Genomic DNA, 21,001 nt, shown 5'->3' with positions numbered 1-21,001 from the left:
ACTCATGTATGTTGTCTAGCAAATTGCTAGAATTTATATCATCAATAAAAGTCTTGAATGTTTTTTTTTTTAAAAAAAAAGAACTATACAAACAGGTAACTAGCAATGTATATTGGTTGTAGATAATGTTGGATGTAAAATCAGTATGGCTAGATAAGTGATTTACATAATTACATCTTTAATTTTTCAAACAAAGGTTAAGGGTTTTATTTACATATTTTGTAAAGATTGCAGATTCTATTCTATCTAGGATGGTAAACAAATCCGTACCCGGTGAGGAAATCTAAAACCCGAGAATTTCAGGCCGGGTTTGGTTCCGGGTAAACGGGTCTAAGGCCGGGTATGAGGATAGTTTTATTTTTTTATGCGGGTTCGGGTCTGGGTATGGTTTTAGATGAAAACCCACATACCCGACCCGTATACCCTAAACCCGCCCCCGTTTACCCGACCCGTATATATTATATTAAATACTAATATGCTTATTTCTAATTATTTGAATAGGAATGAAATATCTAGTTTTAATTCAGCATTAACGGTTTCTCATTTCAGTTTAACATTATTATTCTAAATAAATCGTTGACATAAATTCCATACTTCCTAGAAAAAATCATGAAGTTAGATATTTATGTTTCAGTACTGATGGAGGTTATAGAAATGAAAAATTCCAGTAAGGTGATTTTTTCGTAAAAATCAAATTTACATAAAACAAATCTTTATATAACAAAATAAAAGAAGGATTTCAAGAGATATTAATAATAACGGATCCCCGATTACCAGTAGGGAAACCCATTACCCGATGGTTAGTAAATAAATGGGGACCCGTCGGGCTGGGTCCGGGTTTGGGACGGGAAAATTTAATCGGGTCCGGGTCTGAGATTACTAAAACTCGGACCATACCCGACTCGTTGTCATCCCTAATTCTATCTCGATAGATAAAATCTGAAACCAACATCTTTATATTTTCATGGTACGAGGTAAGATCAGGGGCGGTACTAAAGGGGGGGCAAGGGGGTCCAATGCCCCCCTCCAAATTTAAATTTTGTCATGTATTTTTAAATTTTTCATAAAATTTTCTATAAGTTTTTAATATTTTGTCCCCTTTTAGATTTATTTGTCATAAGTTTTCTAAGTTTACCCCCTTTGAAATTTTTTCTGATACCGCTTCTGGGTAAGATTGTAGTTTAGTAGTTTTGAGGATTAGTTATGTTAGGTTGTATATAATGACATAAAAGATATTTTACGTATACTAAAGTTACCTTTAGACCTTTTTTCCCGCATACGACATCTAACATTGGTTATCAGCATTTCACATACAATTTCATTATAATATATATATTAAAAACAAAATATCGAAAAACGTGTAAAGAATAATATATTTTTAATTTTTTTTATTTTTCATCACATAATTTTCAATCTTTACATTTTTAGCACTAAACTACAATATTTTTAAGTAATAGTATACTTTTTATTATTTTTACTTTCTCCACAGAAGTTTCAATCTTTACACTTTTAGCACTAAACTATAATAGTACTTTTTAGTAAACTTTTTACCGCGTAAAGAATAGTATATTTTTTTATTTTTTTTATTTTTTATATTTTCACCACATAAGTTTCAATCTTTACATTTTTAGCACTAAACTATAATACGGAGTACTTTTTAGTAAACTTTTTGTTCTATTTATTTTCACCACAAAACTTTCAATCTTTACACTTTTAGGACTAAACTATAATATTTTTTAGTAATAGTATACTTTTTATTCTTTTTACTTTCACCACAGAAGTTTCAATCTTTACACTTTTAACACTAAACTATAATAGTACTTTTTAGTACACTTTTTATTCTTTTTATTTTCAACACAAAACCTTCAATCTTTACACTTTTAGCACTAAATTACAATATTTTTTAGTAAACTTTGTAATTTTTTTTTTATTTTCACCACAATAATTTAACTCTTTACACTTTTAGCACTAAACTTTCATAGTTTTTAATTTTCTTTTATTTTAAGGTACGGGAAAGCGTGTATAGAATAGTATACTTTTTTTTTCCACCACAATAGTTTCACTCTTTACACTTTTAGAACAAAACTTTTATAATTCTTAGTAAACTTTTTAATCTTTTTATTTTCACCACAATATCTTAGCTACTTACACTTTTAACACTAAATTTTTCTACTTTTTGATGATCTTTTATTTTAACTACAACATTTTAACATCTTATACTTTAGCAACAAACTTTATAACACATATATTAGAAAGAAATGTACGAGAAGACTTGTAAAGAATAATAAAACTTTCTATTCATTTTATTTTCACCACAACATTTTAATCCCTTATACTTTTAGCACTAAATTTGTATACTTTTTGATTTTCTTTTATTTTCACCACAACATTTAAGTCTCTTACACTTTTAGCACTATACTTTTATGCGAACGACTTTCACTTTCACACAAAACTTTTACAGTTCATTTTTTAACTGACAAATATCAGTTTTTAATAATTTGAATAATACATATTTTCTTCAAAAAGTTTATGGCACCTTATCTCTTGAATAGATATTTTTTATTAAACCGTTAACAAATGTAATGTCTCTCGAGTTGCCCCGGTGATATATCTCGTTATACGTGAAATAGAACATCCGAAAGAAAATTTTACATTTTTTTTGATTATTTATATAGATTGTATATTAATATTCATTTAAAGTATAAAACCATCGCTAACATTATTAAATACTAAATATTAGGTATTTTTTTTTAAAGGTGAATTTCACTTGAAACTTCGTGTCGCGATTCGACAGCGGGAGATCTAACTCGATACAGATCAACCCGATTGACAACCATAACAATTTGGGTTATCAATACTCGACTCAACCTGAAACCAGAACTGGAACACTCACGAAAATAACCGAGTTAGGGTTGTGAAATCTCGAACCGCAAACCCACTAACCTTATTTTTTGGGCTAGGTTGTGGTTGACCTATTCGGTTAACAGGTCGACCCTTCAATGTGAAAATATTTTTAAGTTTATATAATATTTTTTTAATAGGTCGACCCATCAATCCATTTAACCTGAAATTAACCCACCAACCCATAACTCATATGACCTATTTGACCTAACCTTAAGTCATCAACCCGTCAACCCACCGGCTTATTTGACCCGACAACCCAAAACTCGACCTACTAACCCGCCAAACTAATTTTTTTTCAAGTTGATGGGTTGGTTTGGGTTGACATGTTGTAGGTAAGAGTTGAAAATCCTGACCTGAAATTTTTAATGGGTTGAGTCAGGGTCACAGGTTTTTTACCCATCAACATCCGAACTCGTACTCATTGACAACTTTACTAATAATAGCCGTTATTTACATATCTACATACCTTTTATAAACCACAAAAAAGTTAATTTGATATTTTTATTTGAAAATTAAAATAAATTGGGCTTGTGAACTCGCCAACCTGGTCTTAAAATTCAACCCGCCCTAGTTTAATACTCAGTCGTTAAAAGTTACATAATAACATGTACATATAACAAACATTGCAAAAAATATACGTCTTATCGTATACCAAAAATAATGTTTAGTATGAAATCGAACATATATTTAAGATAATCTTTAAACACTTGTATAATTTCAAGTATAGTATATATAAAATGGGTTTGATATCTATCTATACTCTATTATAAAACAAACTACCATCTCCTCTTTTCAACTATCTACCTTTAAAATACCCAAAATACCTTTAATTTTTAACACATTCTTAACTCACCACACTAAATCTACCAAATATATCCTTAATATATTTCTCAACCATATTTATTCAAACTATCTATCTTCTTTATTCATTAATTTAATTATTTCTACCTAATATCTCTATAATACTTTTAATAAATATTTTTTACAAAAGATACATCCCTGAACCATAAAATAACAACACTGCATTTACATCAACTACTTTTAGATTAATAACCACATCGTTACCACCACCGCCACCATCACCACCCGTTGCCGCCGCATCGCGTGGGTACCCATTTCGTACATAAAGAGTTTTTTATGACCTGTTATAGTTTAAAAATATTATTATTGGAAAAAAATATAATTATAATTTGAAGAACATTTACCATAAATAGTTTTAATAAATATTAACTATTGTGTATGTATAGGGGTTATATACATTACTCCACTAAAATGTTGTAAATGTATAATTAAGTTGTTTATAGATAATAGTCAGACTGTCAATAATTGACTCAACTTGAAACTATAAGAGATTTTCAACCCGTTAACCTACCAACATGATTTCTTGGATCGGTCCAGGTTGAGTTTTCAAGTTGTTAAGTCGATCCGCCAATCAAAATTTTAAGTTTGTTAATGATATTGTTGATATTTTTTTTAAGTTCAATGAGTTGTTTAAGAGAAACGTATTTTTTTTGTAATGAACATTTAGTTATATAATATTTGAAAGTAGTCAAAATATTGTATTACTTGGGTTATTCTATTCAATCCTTATTACAAAACACTTCATGCCAATAATAAGATAAAGTCTGTTAATCAATTAGGGCTAACTCTTCAACTCTTGATAGCCGATTTCACTAAAATGTGAAATGTCGCGATGATGGAGTATAAACAAAAACAATTTTATAAACGTTTTAGAACACACGTACCATTATATTAAGCCCATTTCACTAAAGTGTAAAATGCCACGAAGATAAAGTTTAAACAAAAACAACTTTATAAATATTTTAAAAAACACACGTACCGTATTAGATTAAAGGCTTTTTAATTAATTTTATAATCTTAATATACAAAAGAATGTATTTAATATTAGTTCATTTAATATTTATTTTAGTGGGGGAAAGTAAATAATCATTGTTGATAAAACAATATATATAAATTGATAAATTTCTTAGTAACAAACAAAATATAATTAGCCTTTTGATTTTTTTTAATGTACAGATGTATTATAGAAGTATAAGTTTAAGAATGTTAAGTTATATTAAAAGATTTCCAACTCATTAAAAATTTGAATATATTTTTTTTTATTGTTTTTCTTTAAATTCAGTTGTTACTAAATATAAAAATGACATTTAATAGTTTTTAAATATAATCCAACCAATCAGAATATAAGAAAATAAACTCTCAACCAATCAAAAGCGAGATAATTCATTTTTTTTTCTCTCTTCTACCGACAATATATATATAAAATTTATAAATATAAATTATAAATGCAAATTTTTGCTTAAATTTGTCAAATTGTATACTGTCTTTGTCTACTCATAAATTCATAATAAAAAAGACACAAAAAATAAATAAATAATTAAAAAATGATGGTATATGGTGGAGATTATATGACCATTTATATCATGTGTCATTATCAATGACCACATTTTTTTTCTTCCAATCGGGTCCCATTATGATGACGTGGATGTATCAGGGCATTTGAAAACGTTGTTTTTGCTAAATCTAAATACCTGTGACTTTATTGGGTCACAAGCAAGTTAGATGGAGAGAGTTGATGACGTGGAACGAATTTAATGGACTGTGCTTTAAGTTTCAGGCAGTGAAGGTCGTTTTAGAGAGTTGTTGGGTAGAAAAACACTCCAAAACAAAGTTGAAAATCCGGCCACGCCTACTCCAAAAAACAATATCCAAAATTCCATTAATGTTAGCTCCATTTTAATATCCATATTTCACAAAAGTAATACTCGTATAAGTTTATATATGCTGGTCCATTATTGGTGACAAACGTTTACTAATACATCGTGCAATCCGTGCATGACCATGTAAAAGATTTTAGCTTTCAAAATTTATGCCAAATTATTATGCAGTAGCATTCAAAAGACATTATTTAGTAAAAGTTAAATCGGCTAAATATAACAGAAATACAGAATACACACAGTTATCAATTTTCCACAATAATATTGAAGTCGATAATATTAACAAATATTGTGACTAGTTTTAATGTAATTAACAAAGATTGTTACTAGTTTGAAAGTAGATAATACTAACAAAAGACTATATTTGTGATTTGTTTTTACTAAGTTACAATATAATTCCATGAATGATATACAAATCTAGACCAACAACGACAAACATATTGATTATGACTTATATCTACACTTTAGATATGACCATGAGCTGGGGCGGTACTAAAGGGGGCAAAGGGGTTCAATACCCCCCTCCAAATTTAAATTTTGTTATGTATTTTTAATTTTTTCATTAATTTTTAAAAATATTTTATAGGTTTTTAACATTTTGTCCCCTTTTAAGTTTATTTTTCATAAGTTTTCTAAGTTTGCCCCATTTGAAATTTTTTCTGGTACCGTCTCTGACCATTACTTACTCAACAAGAAATTAGACTATCTTTGAGGCTATCGTTTTTTTATATTTTTTCCAACGTCCTGACTTCCTTATTCATTGGATTGAGGTATGTCCGTCTTTGCTTATGAGTCCTATTTCATCAACTACATCTACTATCACAACAAGCAAAGCACAATGCAAAGAATTTTTTGTACGGATGCTACAAATTTCGAACCACTTGGTGTAAATACGAACATCTGTCATAGAATTTGTGAAACTACAAAAACCGGTGTCTAAGACACCGGACTTGAGGTTTTTGGGGCAAAGCCGGTGTCTCCAACACCGGTCTTAGTCGACAAGGCAAGCAGGAAGGCAAAGCCGGTGTCTAAGACACCGGTCTTCAATGTTTTCACCCAAAGTCGGTATTTAAGAGGCCGGCTTTCGTAGGTGATCACAGTAATAACAAATGTTTCATCTTTCTTATTTTAAAGTTTTCCGGTGAGGGGAAAGGAAAAGAAGGAAGAAAGGAGAGAAACAGAAAGAAGATAGCAATTGATATTTGATAGGTTGCTTTTTTCATACACTAATGCATATATATACAAATATAAAATATGAATCAATGAATGTAGTAGAAATAGTGGGGGTGTGTCAGAAAATTGAAAGCTGTCAACCATATAAATATTTGCGCCTGATATCCCGACCATTATTTTGTTAACCCGATCAGATTATTAATGATGGGGGCCCGCGCCTGGTAACCCGACCATGTTTTTGGTAACCCGATCAAACTTTTTGCAGCGACCCTGACAGGGGGCCTGCTTTTATTCTGCCATATTTACCATTATAGACATGGGGCCCACACTTTTTTCACTTTTTGCAGCGAGGGTCGCTGCAAAAAGTAGTAGTGGTCGAGATACCAAAAAATAGTGATGGGGATATGGGGGCCTGCTTTTTACTCTATCATATAAACCATTATAAACATGAGGACCCATACTTTTTAGTTGGGATATTAAAAAATGTGGTTGAGATTCTAGGGGTAGGGGTGTAAATATTTCACTTCTTATTTTCATTATATAAAGAAATAAAATCTGCCGTATAATATGGCTCATATTCTCATTTAAACTACAATTGCATAAATTCAACCTACAAATTAAAAATACAAGTAGTAAATCATTCTCTTCTATTGAGAGACCATGTGCTGTCCATCTCTCCATACTTGTAATGTGAGTATGAGTCCAAGTGTCTACCTTACCATAAACCCAATACCCTATCATATATTTTCCATTTTTCCATTTCTTCTTGAACTTGCACTATTCTCTCTCTCTCTGAGTCTGGTTGTTTCATAAATCATGATATATCAAACTTGCTACAAATATCTTTCTGTTTCATTCATACGTACATTCACGCAGTATCATTTTTCGTATTCAATGTTCAAAAATCATCCAAAACTAATACTGTAACATTGTCAAAACATAAGTTTGACAGTAAACAAATACCATCATTCCATCAAACCATTTAATTGAAATTACTTGTTTTCATCACCATCTTCATTATACCTGCAAGAAACAAGCTTTAAAAATTCTCCCATCCACAAAAGATTTTCCAAATGTTTTCAGCTGCGTGACACATATTAGAAGACCGGTTTCTCAATCGCCGGTCTTTGTTTGAAAATACAAGAAAGCCGGCCTCTTAGATAGCGACTTTGGGTGATCACATTGAAGACCGGTGTCTTAGACACCGGCTTTGCCTTCCTACTTGCCAAGTCGACTAAGACCGGTGTTGGAGTCACCGGCTTTGCTCAAAAAAGACACCGGTTTTCGTAGTTCCACAAATTTTATAACAAATGTTCGTATTTACACCAAATGGTTCGAAATTTGTAGCATCCGTGCAAAAAATTCCAATGCAAAAGGTTAAAAGACCATACCCCTGCTCCCGCCCCCGCCCCCGCCCTCTCATATCAATACAATATGCTTTCTCTATTGCATAAAATTTATAAACTTATATTATATACAAATATATCTTAGTTTTTTTTTTTGAAAGGTAAATATCTTAGTTAATGTCGGAGATTTTTGGTTAAAAGAATAAGTTTTACTAAATTTTATAATCTTTAGTAAAAACTAGATTTTAGACCCGTGTCCAATACTGGACACAAGGCTTACAATATTATCACTATTAAATATTTATATAGTTAAGTCATAAAAGCTTATAATTGTGAAGATAAACAATTCAAAGTGTTATATTTTGCAAATTGTAGTATAATAATCACAGGTTCGTCACTGTCGTTATTAGCTGAGACATATAGATGAAATTGTTTGTCGTAAACATTTCACAATGCACATGTTATTGATGAAAAACAAAAATGTGTAAATTAATAAGACTTATTTTACAAATATTAATATAAATATTAATATAATAATATATTGGATAATGTTATTAGGATTTTTAATTTTTATTTATTAAATTAAATGATAATATAAGCAGAAGTCAATTTAAATAAATTGGCCGATTTAATTGGTTAATAAGTCATTACTTTTTGAAATCTTTTTTTTAGAGAATATTTCATACGTTGAAACTTTTTTAATTAACAAAATGATTAAGAATTAAAAAAAGAAATTATTCAAGTTGATGGCTAAAATGAAATATAGATTAAGTTTATTCTGGGTTAAAAAGTATAAATTATTGATGGAAAACAAAAATGTGTAAACTAATGAGACTTTCTCTACAAATATTAATATAAATACTAATATAATAATATACTCGCATAATGATTATTAGGATTCATAGTTATAATTAGATTAATCGATGACATAAGCGTAAGTCAATTTGATAAAATTGAGCAATTTGATTGGTTAATAAGTCATTGATTTTTGAAATAATTTTTTTGACAACATTTTATATGTTGAAATTTTTTTTATTAATTAAATGATTAAAGATTTTAAAAATAAAATTACTCAAGTTGATAGGTAAAAATAAATATAACTTCTATCGTGTTTATGACAAGGATGTTGTATTGTAGTATACCAATCTATGTTCAGTGACCGAAATAAAATCAAGAGTTTTTTATATTAAATTTTAATTTAATTATTTATATTTATATTATATATATTTATCTAATTTAATATTGTGTAAATTTCGGTGACGGGATTAGGATACATGGGTAGCCACCATTTTTTCTACTTTTAATATATTTCATAATAAGGTAATGTTTATCTTAATATTTAATAACCTCATGGTCGACGTTTATACATTTATTTATATACTAAAAGTCAATAAAAGTCAAAATTAAAAATTTGAATAAATCGATAGATGTAATTGGACAATAAGTTATTAGAGCAACTGTGTTTTAGTATAATAAAAGATTTTGCAATGAACTTAAATGTTTTTAAAAGAAAACTAAAGTAATATAAAAACTAAAGTAATATAACTAAAAATTAAGTCACAAAATAAATTGTTGATATTGGGACTAAGGTTCCATGGCCGATCCTGAAGATTTATAGATCTAAGACGAGTAAAAAAAAAAAGAAAAAAAAAGAGTAAGCTAAACGCAACAAATTGTAATATGCCGTTAATATTAAGTGTATGATTGAACGAATGCTATATAGGATAAACATTCAAACAAACAAACGAGAAAAATAACAAAAAAGTTCTAAACTAATGACAAACCCAAATACCAGAACATTAAGTCCAGCCCAGCCTAACCCAGCCCAGCCCAGAACTTGTACTAGTTGTCTAGTACTGTGCTGTGCATAATCTCTCTTCAATGTTTGATTTCTCTCTTCGTCTGCTACCGGATTCTCCCGAGAAAAAAAAAATCATTCCCACCTCAACCCACCTTTTAAGTAAATTGGTAATAAATAATTTACTATTTTCATTTTCCCCTTTTTATTATCTGTTTTTCGAATTTATTCACACTATTATTTGTATTATTAGACATGTGTATGTTAGGGTTTTGCATTTCTTAATCTTCAGATTACCTACTTTATATATATATATATATACTCACACACACACAAACTGATATATGTGCTTATACATATGTATATCTAATGCGAAGTAGTAATAGTTTATCATTGGCATTTCAACAAACAGTTGGTATGTGTTGTTATTAGTAAAGTAAATATACATACATATATATATATATATTTATCGTTGGACATGTTTTTCGAAATAGTATTAGAAATACTATAATGACTAACCGAACGTCAGGCGTAAACGTGTTCAGATGAATCGACTTATAGCTAATATTTTTTTTTGTAGTGTGTTATGAGGTTAATATAGTAACCTGAAATATCAAGGTGCTTAATTTGAACTATCGATAGAGATTTAATATGTAGGTGTGTAGGCATTGCCTTTTTTAGCTAAATTTCTTTTTAAAGAATATCGCATAACTGGACCTGAAGAGTGAAGATAGGGAAATGCTAGCATTCTAGAGGATGGATTGAGAGATGTTTTAGCATCTCTGAGTACGAAATTAGCCTAGAATGAGCTCTCGAGGCTCTTATATGTGGAGGTCTTAGTATCCAGTTATCCACACCATTAGTGTAACAAAAGATTTGCGAATCCGTGAACTGGAAGGAGACACTCGTGTACTTCAGTTATGCGTTAGGATATTTTTTGATCCCTGAGAAAAAATGACCGTTGGAACTACTAATCAGCAGCAGCAGAACACTTGAGTTGTTTTTAACAACAAACTATGGTCTTTTATATATATCTTTTACGGACACAACTTCCGTAACTATCTTGTTTAAGCATCTTCCTTTGAATTTCTATCTATCGATATTGGATGAGTTCTAGGCATATAGAGCAGAAAAATTTGACTTTGGAGCTCAGTACTTGTACATATTCTAAAGTAGATAACTTTTATCAAAAATATGACAGCGGCTGACATATTCCTTTAATATAATGACTGTTTTTACCATCAAAAGTGAAACGCCTATAATGTTATCATACTAATCTGTTGTTGCAATTTGCAAATCATAGCAGTGATGCCCTCATTACATGAAAATATTTAATATCCACTAGTTTGTTATATGATTTATCCTTTTTTCCCTTCTTTGCTTAAAAAATGCTCATTGTTTATATTTGTTATCTGTTTAGTAGGCTAGCTAAAATTTTGTGCTATGTGAATCAAACATATTTCTGGATTTTACCCCCGTTGAAACTTATAAGACAAGTAGACTAGTAATGAGAATGAAGTTCTAATTTCAAACTTAAAAACCGCTCTATGTTTGAATGTAATTTTATTTGTTTGATCTTATAGTTATTGAGATTGGACAATATATCCCCTCCTTTAAATTATCGAATCTGTCATTGCGACTATAGTTTTATCAATGCATCATAAGACATGTACCTATTGACTAACATGTATGGCTGGCACTTACAGGAGAGATGAAACTTGTTCAGGGTGTTCTACGGTCCCTTGCAACTGGTATTTCACCTAGCTGCCGGCGGTTGTCAGTTGCCAGGACTTTTGCTACAAACAGTGCTTCAGGTACATGTGTGGCTTTGTTTTTGTTATAATTTTGTTACCATCATTATAAATTTTGATACGTCATAACACCTTTTTTTGTTTGGGAAGCTGAATGGGAACCTCATGTATCATGATGGTGGTAGGTCTATTTAAATTTCAGATTCGTAACCATCCATAAATACGTTACCTAATATTTTTGTGATAGCATATTAATCTTACTTGTTTGAATTGATATTTAAAAGAGCTTATTCCCCACATGTTTCTTTTGCATCTTTTACCTATTGTGTTCCTCGATAATTTTCCCTCTTTTTTGTGCTTCATAAATATTCTGCAAAACTTTTCACGTAAAAAGCTGCTTCCAAGTTCTTTGCGATTCTCAAAGTGGATACTAGAGTTGTATATCGACATGTAGTTGGCATTACATTTTAATTTCCTGCTTTTCAGATGGCTAAGCATTCAATGTATTAGTCTTGAAATTCACTGTTGTCAGATCATGGATTCCCAACTCACACTCACCCTGTCTTGTTTATTCCGATTTTATTTTCAATCCAAAGAGTTTATTAGGCATACTATTTTGCTTACTAACCAGTCTAGAGGTGCACAAATACCGGTCCGAACCAATTTCTGGAGGCATGCTTAGCAGGCATAAAAATGACCTGGACCTTGACCCAAACTTTTAGGCCTATTTTGGGTTTTTGTGTGGTGGTGGATTTGAACCGCATAGACTAGTGGGTCAACTGGTCTTATCAGGGCCGATCACTTATATGTCACCTTTATAATAGTTATTTAGTAAAAGTTTAATCTAGTATGAAACATTTATGTATATGGAATATGGATTATAATTATATATAATCCGAATCTGATAACTAAAATTCCTAAAATAAATTACATAAAAAAAAGAGGAAGCAAGCTTTAGTTTTTGTTTCCTGTATTATCATTGAAAAGGAGCAGTGGTGAAAGAGAATATATTACGCATCCACATTCTTCATAAACTAATATCAAACATATGAATTGAAAACTTTATCGTTGATGTGATGTGGTGAAGTCAAAGTTGTACTAAAATGTAGGACAGTGTGGTCCTTGGAAGACCAATTGTGCATTGTTTACCAATCTGTAGGACGACTCTTTTGCATATGTGCTATAGTCTAACCCTTTAGCTTATGGGCATATTCTTGGAAAAAGGTTACCGTATTTACATAAAATTTGTAATTCAGAAAACGTAAAATAGTTTAGAACAAAAAAGGTGCATACATTTATACATTAGCAAAAATGATAATATCTAAAATTTTGAAAAAACCAACTGGCTCATTGGTTTGGAGCCCTTGCCTTTGGAGACAGAGGTTAGGGGTTTGATCCTCATGTCCAGCAAGCCTGGAGGCCTTTTCCTACCTTTGGTAAGGGTAAGGTTGTCTACATCTAACCCCCCCCCCCCCCCCCCCCCCCCCAAAATACGGCGTCGAAGACGGTATTGGGACCCAAAACCCGTGGAAGACGGCATTGGGAGTTACTTTACTTTTATTTAAAATTTTGAAATCTAAATTTGGTTAGTAAATTAGAAACTTTTTGATTATTTGTTAACTTTTTATAAAAAAACATGCTGGGTGTTATGTGACCTTGTTTTAAAAACTACTGACATCATGTTCCCTTTTTTCTGACAAAAATTGAACTTCTAATTCTTTTTCTGTTGAAAAACATTTTACGTTCTTCTAATTGGAATTTTTTTGTAAATATATCTCCCTTTTTTGGAATTCGCCCTTTGTGAATATGTACTTTGTATCAGCAACACTTTATCTGTAATGAGAGTATTTTTTTTGAACCCACATATTGACTAAACCCACATTATGCGTGGTACCTTTGCACAGACATAACGTGACATTGATCACTTGATCCAGATTTCTGTTTTATTGTTTTTTAATTTTTTTTTTATATTTTCTGTATAGCTTTCGACAATTATGAGAATACAAACTTGTCAGAGACCATGGAGGAGTTTGAGAAAAACATTTATGGCGATCCTCCAGACGGCAGTCAGGGTTCAAGTTCCTTCTATCAGAAGTTAGATCAGCAGAAGAAAGCTCTTGAAAGATATGCAATGAACTCCAAGTCAAATGGTCTTAGAAGATCAGGATTTGTGGATGGTCTAGATGAGAGTTTCACAACTTTGACTGATGGTATGGAGGGAAAATTGAAGGATGCTGCTACTTACTTTGAATATGATGCGAACGAAGTACAGAAAGATGATTACAAGTACAGATCTGATGTCACATTTTGGCCTGGTAATACTTATGATAGTAAGGTATGAACTTTGATCCATAAATATCGTTTCTCCGATCGTTGATGTAATATGTACGATCCTTGATTTTACCGCTTACATTTATTTGTGATGTTTATCTGAAATGAGAGAAACAATTATCTCAGTCAAATATGGGTTTCTGTAGGATCTTGATCTTACAAAACCAGGTGTTCGTAAACCATCTAAAAGACCAGAGTTTGAAGTAACAACAGCTGAAGTTCTACAAAAAGCTGATTTCAGGGTGAGCGTCATAGCAGTATCTATAATTTTGAGACAGTGTGTATATTGCATTCTGCTAATTAGAATATTGTGTATGTTTGATGCAGAACGTTCAGTTTCTTGCTAACTTTATAACTGAGGCTGGAGTGATCATCAAGAGAAGCAAGGTACACATAAAGTATACTGTATTTCTGTTGATTATATAAAATACTAGGGCAACTTATTTTAACTAGTATTGAACTTTATTCATTTTCCTATTGTATGTATTGAACAAAAAATGTCCTACTATATGTACTAGAATTTCAAATATTGATGCTATATGTATTGATACCTATAATATGTAACTTGTGATGTGGCACTTGTTATGGTGATGTGCATATGGTCGCTACTTCATTAATAAAACCGCTGACCCAATGAAGGGGTCATGGGTACTCACAACAGCAAGCTTTGACATACAATAGTAAAAGTTATTTCTAAAAAAGTTGCCCAAAACTATATTGCATTTTGAATTTCCTGTTAAACTTTTTTTTTAATGGATCATGTAGACCAAAATCAGTGCTAAAGCCCAGAGAAAGGTCGCTAGAGAGATAAAGACGGCCCGTGCCTTTGGATTAATGCCTTTCACAACTATGGGAACAAAACACTTCGTTTATGGCAGGACTATGGAGGATCTTGACAAGGATTATGAGTATGAAGTTTATGATCACAATTTTATTGACACGGATCCTTAAACTCTTTTGTTTGAAATATTTCACAATGAAATAAGCCTAGAAACAGAGTGAAGTTTCTTTTTGTGCCTATGTAACTTTTGTTCTTTTTGTGCCTAGAAACAGGATTATGATGGCCCTTGTTGGGCACAAATAATTTTTTTGTAGTACAACAGGGATACTTTTTGATTAAGGATTTCAGTCTGTAGAACTATTCTTTTCTTCTCTTTATGAGTATGAAAGGCTGTATTTATATTTTTTGTGGGTTTTTGTTTAGTGATAAATTATGACAATTTTTAGCCATCCACAATATGTATATGGAAAATGATTTATCCTTCTAACAAATTAACCTAAAAATCCTCCTAATAGCTTTAGAAGGTGACAGGTGAATACCACTAGTTCTCTTTTCTAATCTCACCCCCTGATTTTCTACATGTCATAATCTTATCTTATTTGTTACGATACTCAACCCCTATATGTATATATATATGTATGTACACACACACTAGGTTTTTGACCCGCGCGATACGCGATACTTTAAAAATTGATGTATTAGTTTAGTTGTCTTACAAATTTAGTGAATGAAAAATTATATATAAATAACATAAAATTTGATGATCCATACGTATGAAAATGGTTAAAAATAAAGTATTTATCCGTGTGTTGCGCAGTTGATTACCATAAAATATTGTTGAAACAAACGGTAATAAAAAAATTAGATATAGCTATTGATGATTAGTAAAATGTGTTTTATTATATTTAAATCACTTCATTTATAATATTATCTTTACATTTCATATTGATGTTCTACATATTGTCAAGTATAAACTCTATGTATTATAAATTTTGAATGTTTTCTTCTGTAATTTGTTTTATATCATGACATGATACCATTTTTTATTTGTATGCAGAATTCAAACTACATATGTCTGCACAGGACCCTCAAACCATCCTCTAACAATTCACACATACAAATGAAAGTGAAAAAGTCTAAGACCATATTAATGAACCACCAATCTATTAGCTAAAAAAATATACTCTGTATTATTTTAGTTGTTGTAAATCAAAGAAAGAAGATATAAAATACTTTTTACATATACTAAAAAAAATAATATTAAGTAATTAGATTGATTTACTATAATAAATTACTTTTGATATGAACCATAAGAAAAATGGAAATAAAAAGGATATATATTCTTAAAATTTGAATCTTTCTAAAGCCGCTAGCTTAGTTTGATGTAAAAGAAATCTAGGAAATTTGAAATACATGATACGGGCTTAGTGTTTTTTTTCAATGGAAGATTTGATTTGATTTTTTTACATAAAAAATATTATTTTTTTCATACGTATATTTAAGATTTGATTTGATAAATATGAGAATAATTTTATTTTTATTTTTTTGGTATATTATATTGTAAAAAAATTATGGAGATGCCACACAAGATAAAACCTATGTGGCAATTTTTAAGGATAGTTAAATTGATGTGGATGCCTTTAAAATATCAGGATAACTACCGTTTTATAAGATGTGTATATATATATATATATATATATAACACTCTGGTGAGAACAGTCTTAAAATAAGAACGGTGAGAACACTTAAAAAACATCATTTTGCATAAAACTAACATAGTGCAAAACTAATTATCATTATTTAAGTGTTTAACAACACATTGATCCGTCAAAATCAAAAAATTTACGTTTTTTTGTGGATGCATCATTTTCAAGAATATGCATCCAAGATGGATGCAGAAAAAAAAATGATTTTCTTGATTTTGACAGGCCAATGTGTTGTTAAACACTTAAATAATAATAATTAGTTTTGCACTATGTTAGTTTTATGGACTTTTAATGCATCAAAATGATGTTTTTTAAGTGTTCTCACCGTTCTTATTTGATTGTTCCCCTATATATATATATATAGGGGGACAATTAAATAAGAACAGTTTTAAAATAAGAACGGTGAAAACACCTTAAAATCATCATTTTGATGCATTAAAAGTCCATAAAACTGACATGACATAGTGCATAACTAATTATCATTATTTAAGTGTTTAACAACACATTGATTCATCAAAATCGAAAAAATCACGTTTTTTGTTGGATGCATCATTTTGATGAATATGGATCTAAGATGGATGCACAAAAAAAAACATGATTATTTCGATTTTGACTGATGAATGTGTTGTTAATCACTTAAATAATGATAATTAGTTATGCACTATGTTAGTTTTATGGACTTTTAATGCATCAAAATGATGTTTTTAAGGTGTTCTCACCGTTCTTATTTTAAGAGTGTTCTCACCGGAGTGTTACCATATATATATATATATATATATATAGGGACAATCAAATAAGAACAGTCTTAAAATAAGAACCGGTGAGAACACTTAAAAACTACATTTTGATGCATCAAAAGTCCATAAAACTAACATAGTGCATAACTAATTATCATTATCTAAGTGTTTAACAACACATCAATCCGTCAAAATCGAAAAAATCATGTTTTTTGTTGGATGCATAATTTTGTTGAATATGCATCCAAGATGGATGCACAAAACAAAAAACATGATTTTCTCGATTTTAATAGGCCAATATGTTGTTAAACACTTAAATGATGATAATTAGTTATACACTATGTTAGTTTTATGGACTTTTAAAATGCATCAAAATGTAGTTTTTAAGTGCTCTCACCGGTTCTTATTTTAAGACTATTCTTATCTGATTGTCCCTTATATATATATATATATATATATATATATATATAGGGGTTGAGTATTGTAACAAATAAGATAAGATCTTGACCCTTAGATCATGGTTAAATTGATGCACGAAGATTCACGAAACAATTGATACACAATGATTTTCAAGATGCATGGTAATTTTTAGTATAGAGAAATCTATTGTTTTATCTGTTTCACTTTAATATTTGTTTTATTTTACCTAAAACCTATATATAGGGTAACACTCTGGTGAGAACAGTCTTAAAATAAGAACGGTGAGAACACTTAAAAAACATCATTTTGATGCATTAAAAGTCTATAAAACTAACATAGTGCATAACTAATTATCATTATTTAAGTGCTTAACAACACATTGATCCGTCAAAATCAAAAAAATCACGTTTTTTGGTGGATGCATCATTTTGAAGAATATGCATCCAAGATGGATGCACAAAACAAAAAACACGATTTTTTTATTTTGACAGACCAATGTGTTGTTATATACTTAAATAATGATAATTGTTATACACTTATCTTATTTTAAAACTGTTATTATTTGATTGTCCCTATATATATATATGGGAAAAAGGAATATAAGATTGTCCGGCACCTAAGCTTAGGTGTGGAACCCTTCACATACTAATATTTATTATTTCTTGTTTAATGAATAAATGCATGGGCCCCCATGATTTTTATGGATTAAAAAAACAATATGTGAGTGTTCCACACCTAAGCTTAGATAACCGACAGTCTTATATTCCCATCCCACTATATATGTATATGGGGAAAGGAATATGAGGTTGTTAGGCAACTAAGTTGGGTGAAAGACCCCTCAAATACCTTTTTTTAAACCATAAAAATCATGGGGGGCCAAACATTTATTCAAAATATTAAAATATTGGTATGTGAGGGGTTTTCACCCAAGTTGAGTGCATAACAGCCCCATACTCACTTTTCTCTCTATGGGGACCCTTATATTGAGAACCCATTATTTTGTAAAAACCGTGAGAACTCCTAAATTTTATATTTGATCACATGTTTTTTTTGTTCATTCACATGTGGAATGTTATAAAAACATATGTTGCAGAATAAATTTTTTTTCAAGACCTCATATATTCACATGTAAACAGAAAACGTGAACTAATTCATTAACAAGTTCACAAAAGGTTATTTTGAAGGTTTCTTAAAAAAAATTTTTCTACAACATACATTTTTATATCATTTTATATGTGAATAAACAAAAAAAAAACATGTAAATATATATATAAATTAAGAGTTCTCATGGTTCTTAAAAAAATGGTTCTCAAAATAAAGAAACTCTCTCTATCTACCAATAAACTAAAACAGGATTAATATATTTTTGAAACGACACGTCGCGTAATACTTGATCGACACGTGTCCTTTTAATTAATTTATCTTGTTAGATTAGCTTTTTTAGTTGTATATAAATTCAATTTCCTTATTAGACTTATAAATAAACTCTATCTCTTGAATTATTAATACAAAATACATTATAACCTTGTTCAATTGATCGTTTTCTCATTAATAATTAATTGTCTCTTTTTCTTTCCCAACTTTTAAATTCCTATTACTTATATTAATTATAATAATTTATTAACATAAAGAATTCAAAATTTTGAGTTTACGATCCGAAATCACAAACTATTTTTCATCATCCACCATGCTTACAAGTTTCGATGTGACGTGGTTCTAAAACTTTAAATTAAACCCAAAACTCTAACTAAACATATATTATATTTATCATTACTGTTTATTATAATTTAGCTTCGATCATCGATTTACTTTAATTACAATTTATTTCATACTCAAGAATCATGTATGAGGCATATTTGAATTTTTTTATGATACAATATATATAACTAATAACTATCGTACATCATACTGGTATTAGGACTAGTATATATATATAGGTTTTAGGTAAAATAAAACAACTATTAAAGCAAAACAAATAAAACAATAGGTTTTTATTCAGTGATAATCACCGTGCATCATGAAAATTATCGTACATCAATTGGTTTGTGAATCTTCGTGCATCAATATAACCATGATCTAAGGATCAAGATCTTGTTTTAATTGTTTTACTTTAATACTTGTTTTACAATACCCAACCCCCACATATATATATATATATATATATACGGTGGGTTAGATTAGGGACTCCTTATTTTAGGGACTGTTAGGGACTCGATCTAGACCGTTCATTTTCATCAGATCTAATCACCACTGATCATCTCCGGCGACATCTCCGGCCATATTTATCTCCGGCGACATCTCCGGCGAGACTTACACATATGTAAGTACAACTTATACATGTGTAAGTTGAATAAAAATTATGATTCGGAGCGGGCTTCGCCCTTAAGGATATTCATAAACCAAAGCTGGTGGGGGTGATAGGTCATTGAGGGTGATAGGTCATAGTGTGATAGGTCATAGAGGGTGATAGGTCATAGGGGATGATCGGTGATGGGTGATCTACCTAAAAAAAATTGTACTTAAAACATGTGTAAGTTACTTACACATGTGTAAGTCTTGCCGGAGATGGTGGTGGTCGCCAGAGGATCATGGTGGTGGTCGGAGATGATCATGGTGGTGGTGGTCAGAGATGATGGTGGTGGTGGCCGGAGAAGGAGGTAGAAGGAGTCTCTTACAGTCCTTAAAATAAGGAGTCTTTAATTTAACTTTTCCATATATATATATATATATATATTATATGGAAAAAATAATTTTTTAGAAACCTCAAAAATTACAGAAACCTTTATGAAAATTTTAAATCAAGCTTATAATTTATTCTTTACATGTGTATGCATATTGTTGTGGATGTTTAAAAATCATTTGTAAATAACTAAATATATTTATATCCTAATGTTTTGGGATTGTCTGATTTTCTTATATAAGCTACTGTTGAAGTGATTCCCTTGCTCACATAAAAGTGGTGTGGGTTTTATTTCTCCTATTTCAACGTCCCATCAACTTAATTAGACGATACAAAGTTATTCCCTTTGCTCAAACAACCCTCCACTTCAATTTGTACTTATTCCACAAATAGAACAAAAACAAGAATTGCATAGTTACAAGAAGCCCTGGGTTCGAAACTCGCTAGAACAATATTGGGGTATGAATCATGCTAGAACAATCTTGGCTATTTGGCACCATAGAGTGGATTTGACACCATCGACATTCGCCACCTTGGCTGCCCAAGGTACGACAATCGTGTAGACCAAGTTGTCAAACGGTTGGTCTCCTGCAGATATGAGGATTTCTGTAATTGCAGAAGCACAATTTGCTGCCT

General features: G+C 30.4%; 1 protein-coding gene across 1 annotated transcript; it reads left to right on the top strand.

Moving 5' to 3' along the window:
• Positions 1-10,044: 10,044 nt before the first annotated feature.
• LOC122607619 lies at positions 10,045-15,226 on the top strand. The gene is made up of 6 exons (XM_043780635.1): positions 10,045-10,129; positions 11,666-11,773; positions 13,693-14,045; positions 14,188-14,283; positions 14,369-14,428; positions 14,807-15,226. Exons 2-6 carry the CDS (start codon positions 11,671-11,673, stop codon positions 14,990-14,992), a joined length of 798 nt encoding a protein of 265 aa, XP_043636570.1. The 5' UTR covers positions 10,045-10,129; positions 11,666-11,670; the 3' UTR covers positions 14,993-15,226.
• The last annotated feature ends 5,775 nt before the right edge of the window (positions 15,227-21,001 follow it).

This window comes from Erigeron canadensis, chromosome 7 (assembly GCF_010389155.1).
Source record: "Erigeron canadensis isolate Cc75 chromosome 7, C_canadensis_v1, whole genome shotgun sequence".
Taxonomy (NCBI): Eukaryota; Viridiplantae; Streptophyta; class Magnoliopsida; order Asterales; family Asteraceae; genus Erigeron; species Erigeron canadensis.
Note: the sequence above shows the minus strand (reverse complement) of the source record. Positions and strands in the feature narration are given on the sequence as shown.

Bases quoted from the DNA above. Each gene is read 5' to 3' on its own strand.
- LOC122607619 (XM_043780635.1), top strand. From the start codon at position 11,671: ATGAAACTTGTTCAGGGTGTTCTACGGTCCCTTGCAACTGGTATTTCA. The intron at 11,774-13,692 runs GTACATGTGTGG...TTTTCTGTATAG, and splicing joins TGCTACAAACAGTGCTTCAG to CTTTCGACAATTATGAGAAT. The intron at 14,429-14,806 runs GTACACATAAAG...TGGATCATGTAG, and splicing joins TGATCATCAAGAGAAGCAAG to ACCAAAATCAGTGCTAAAGC.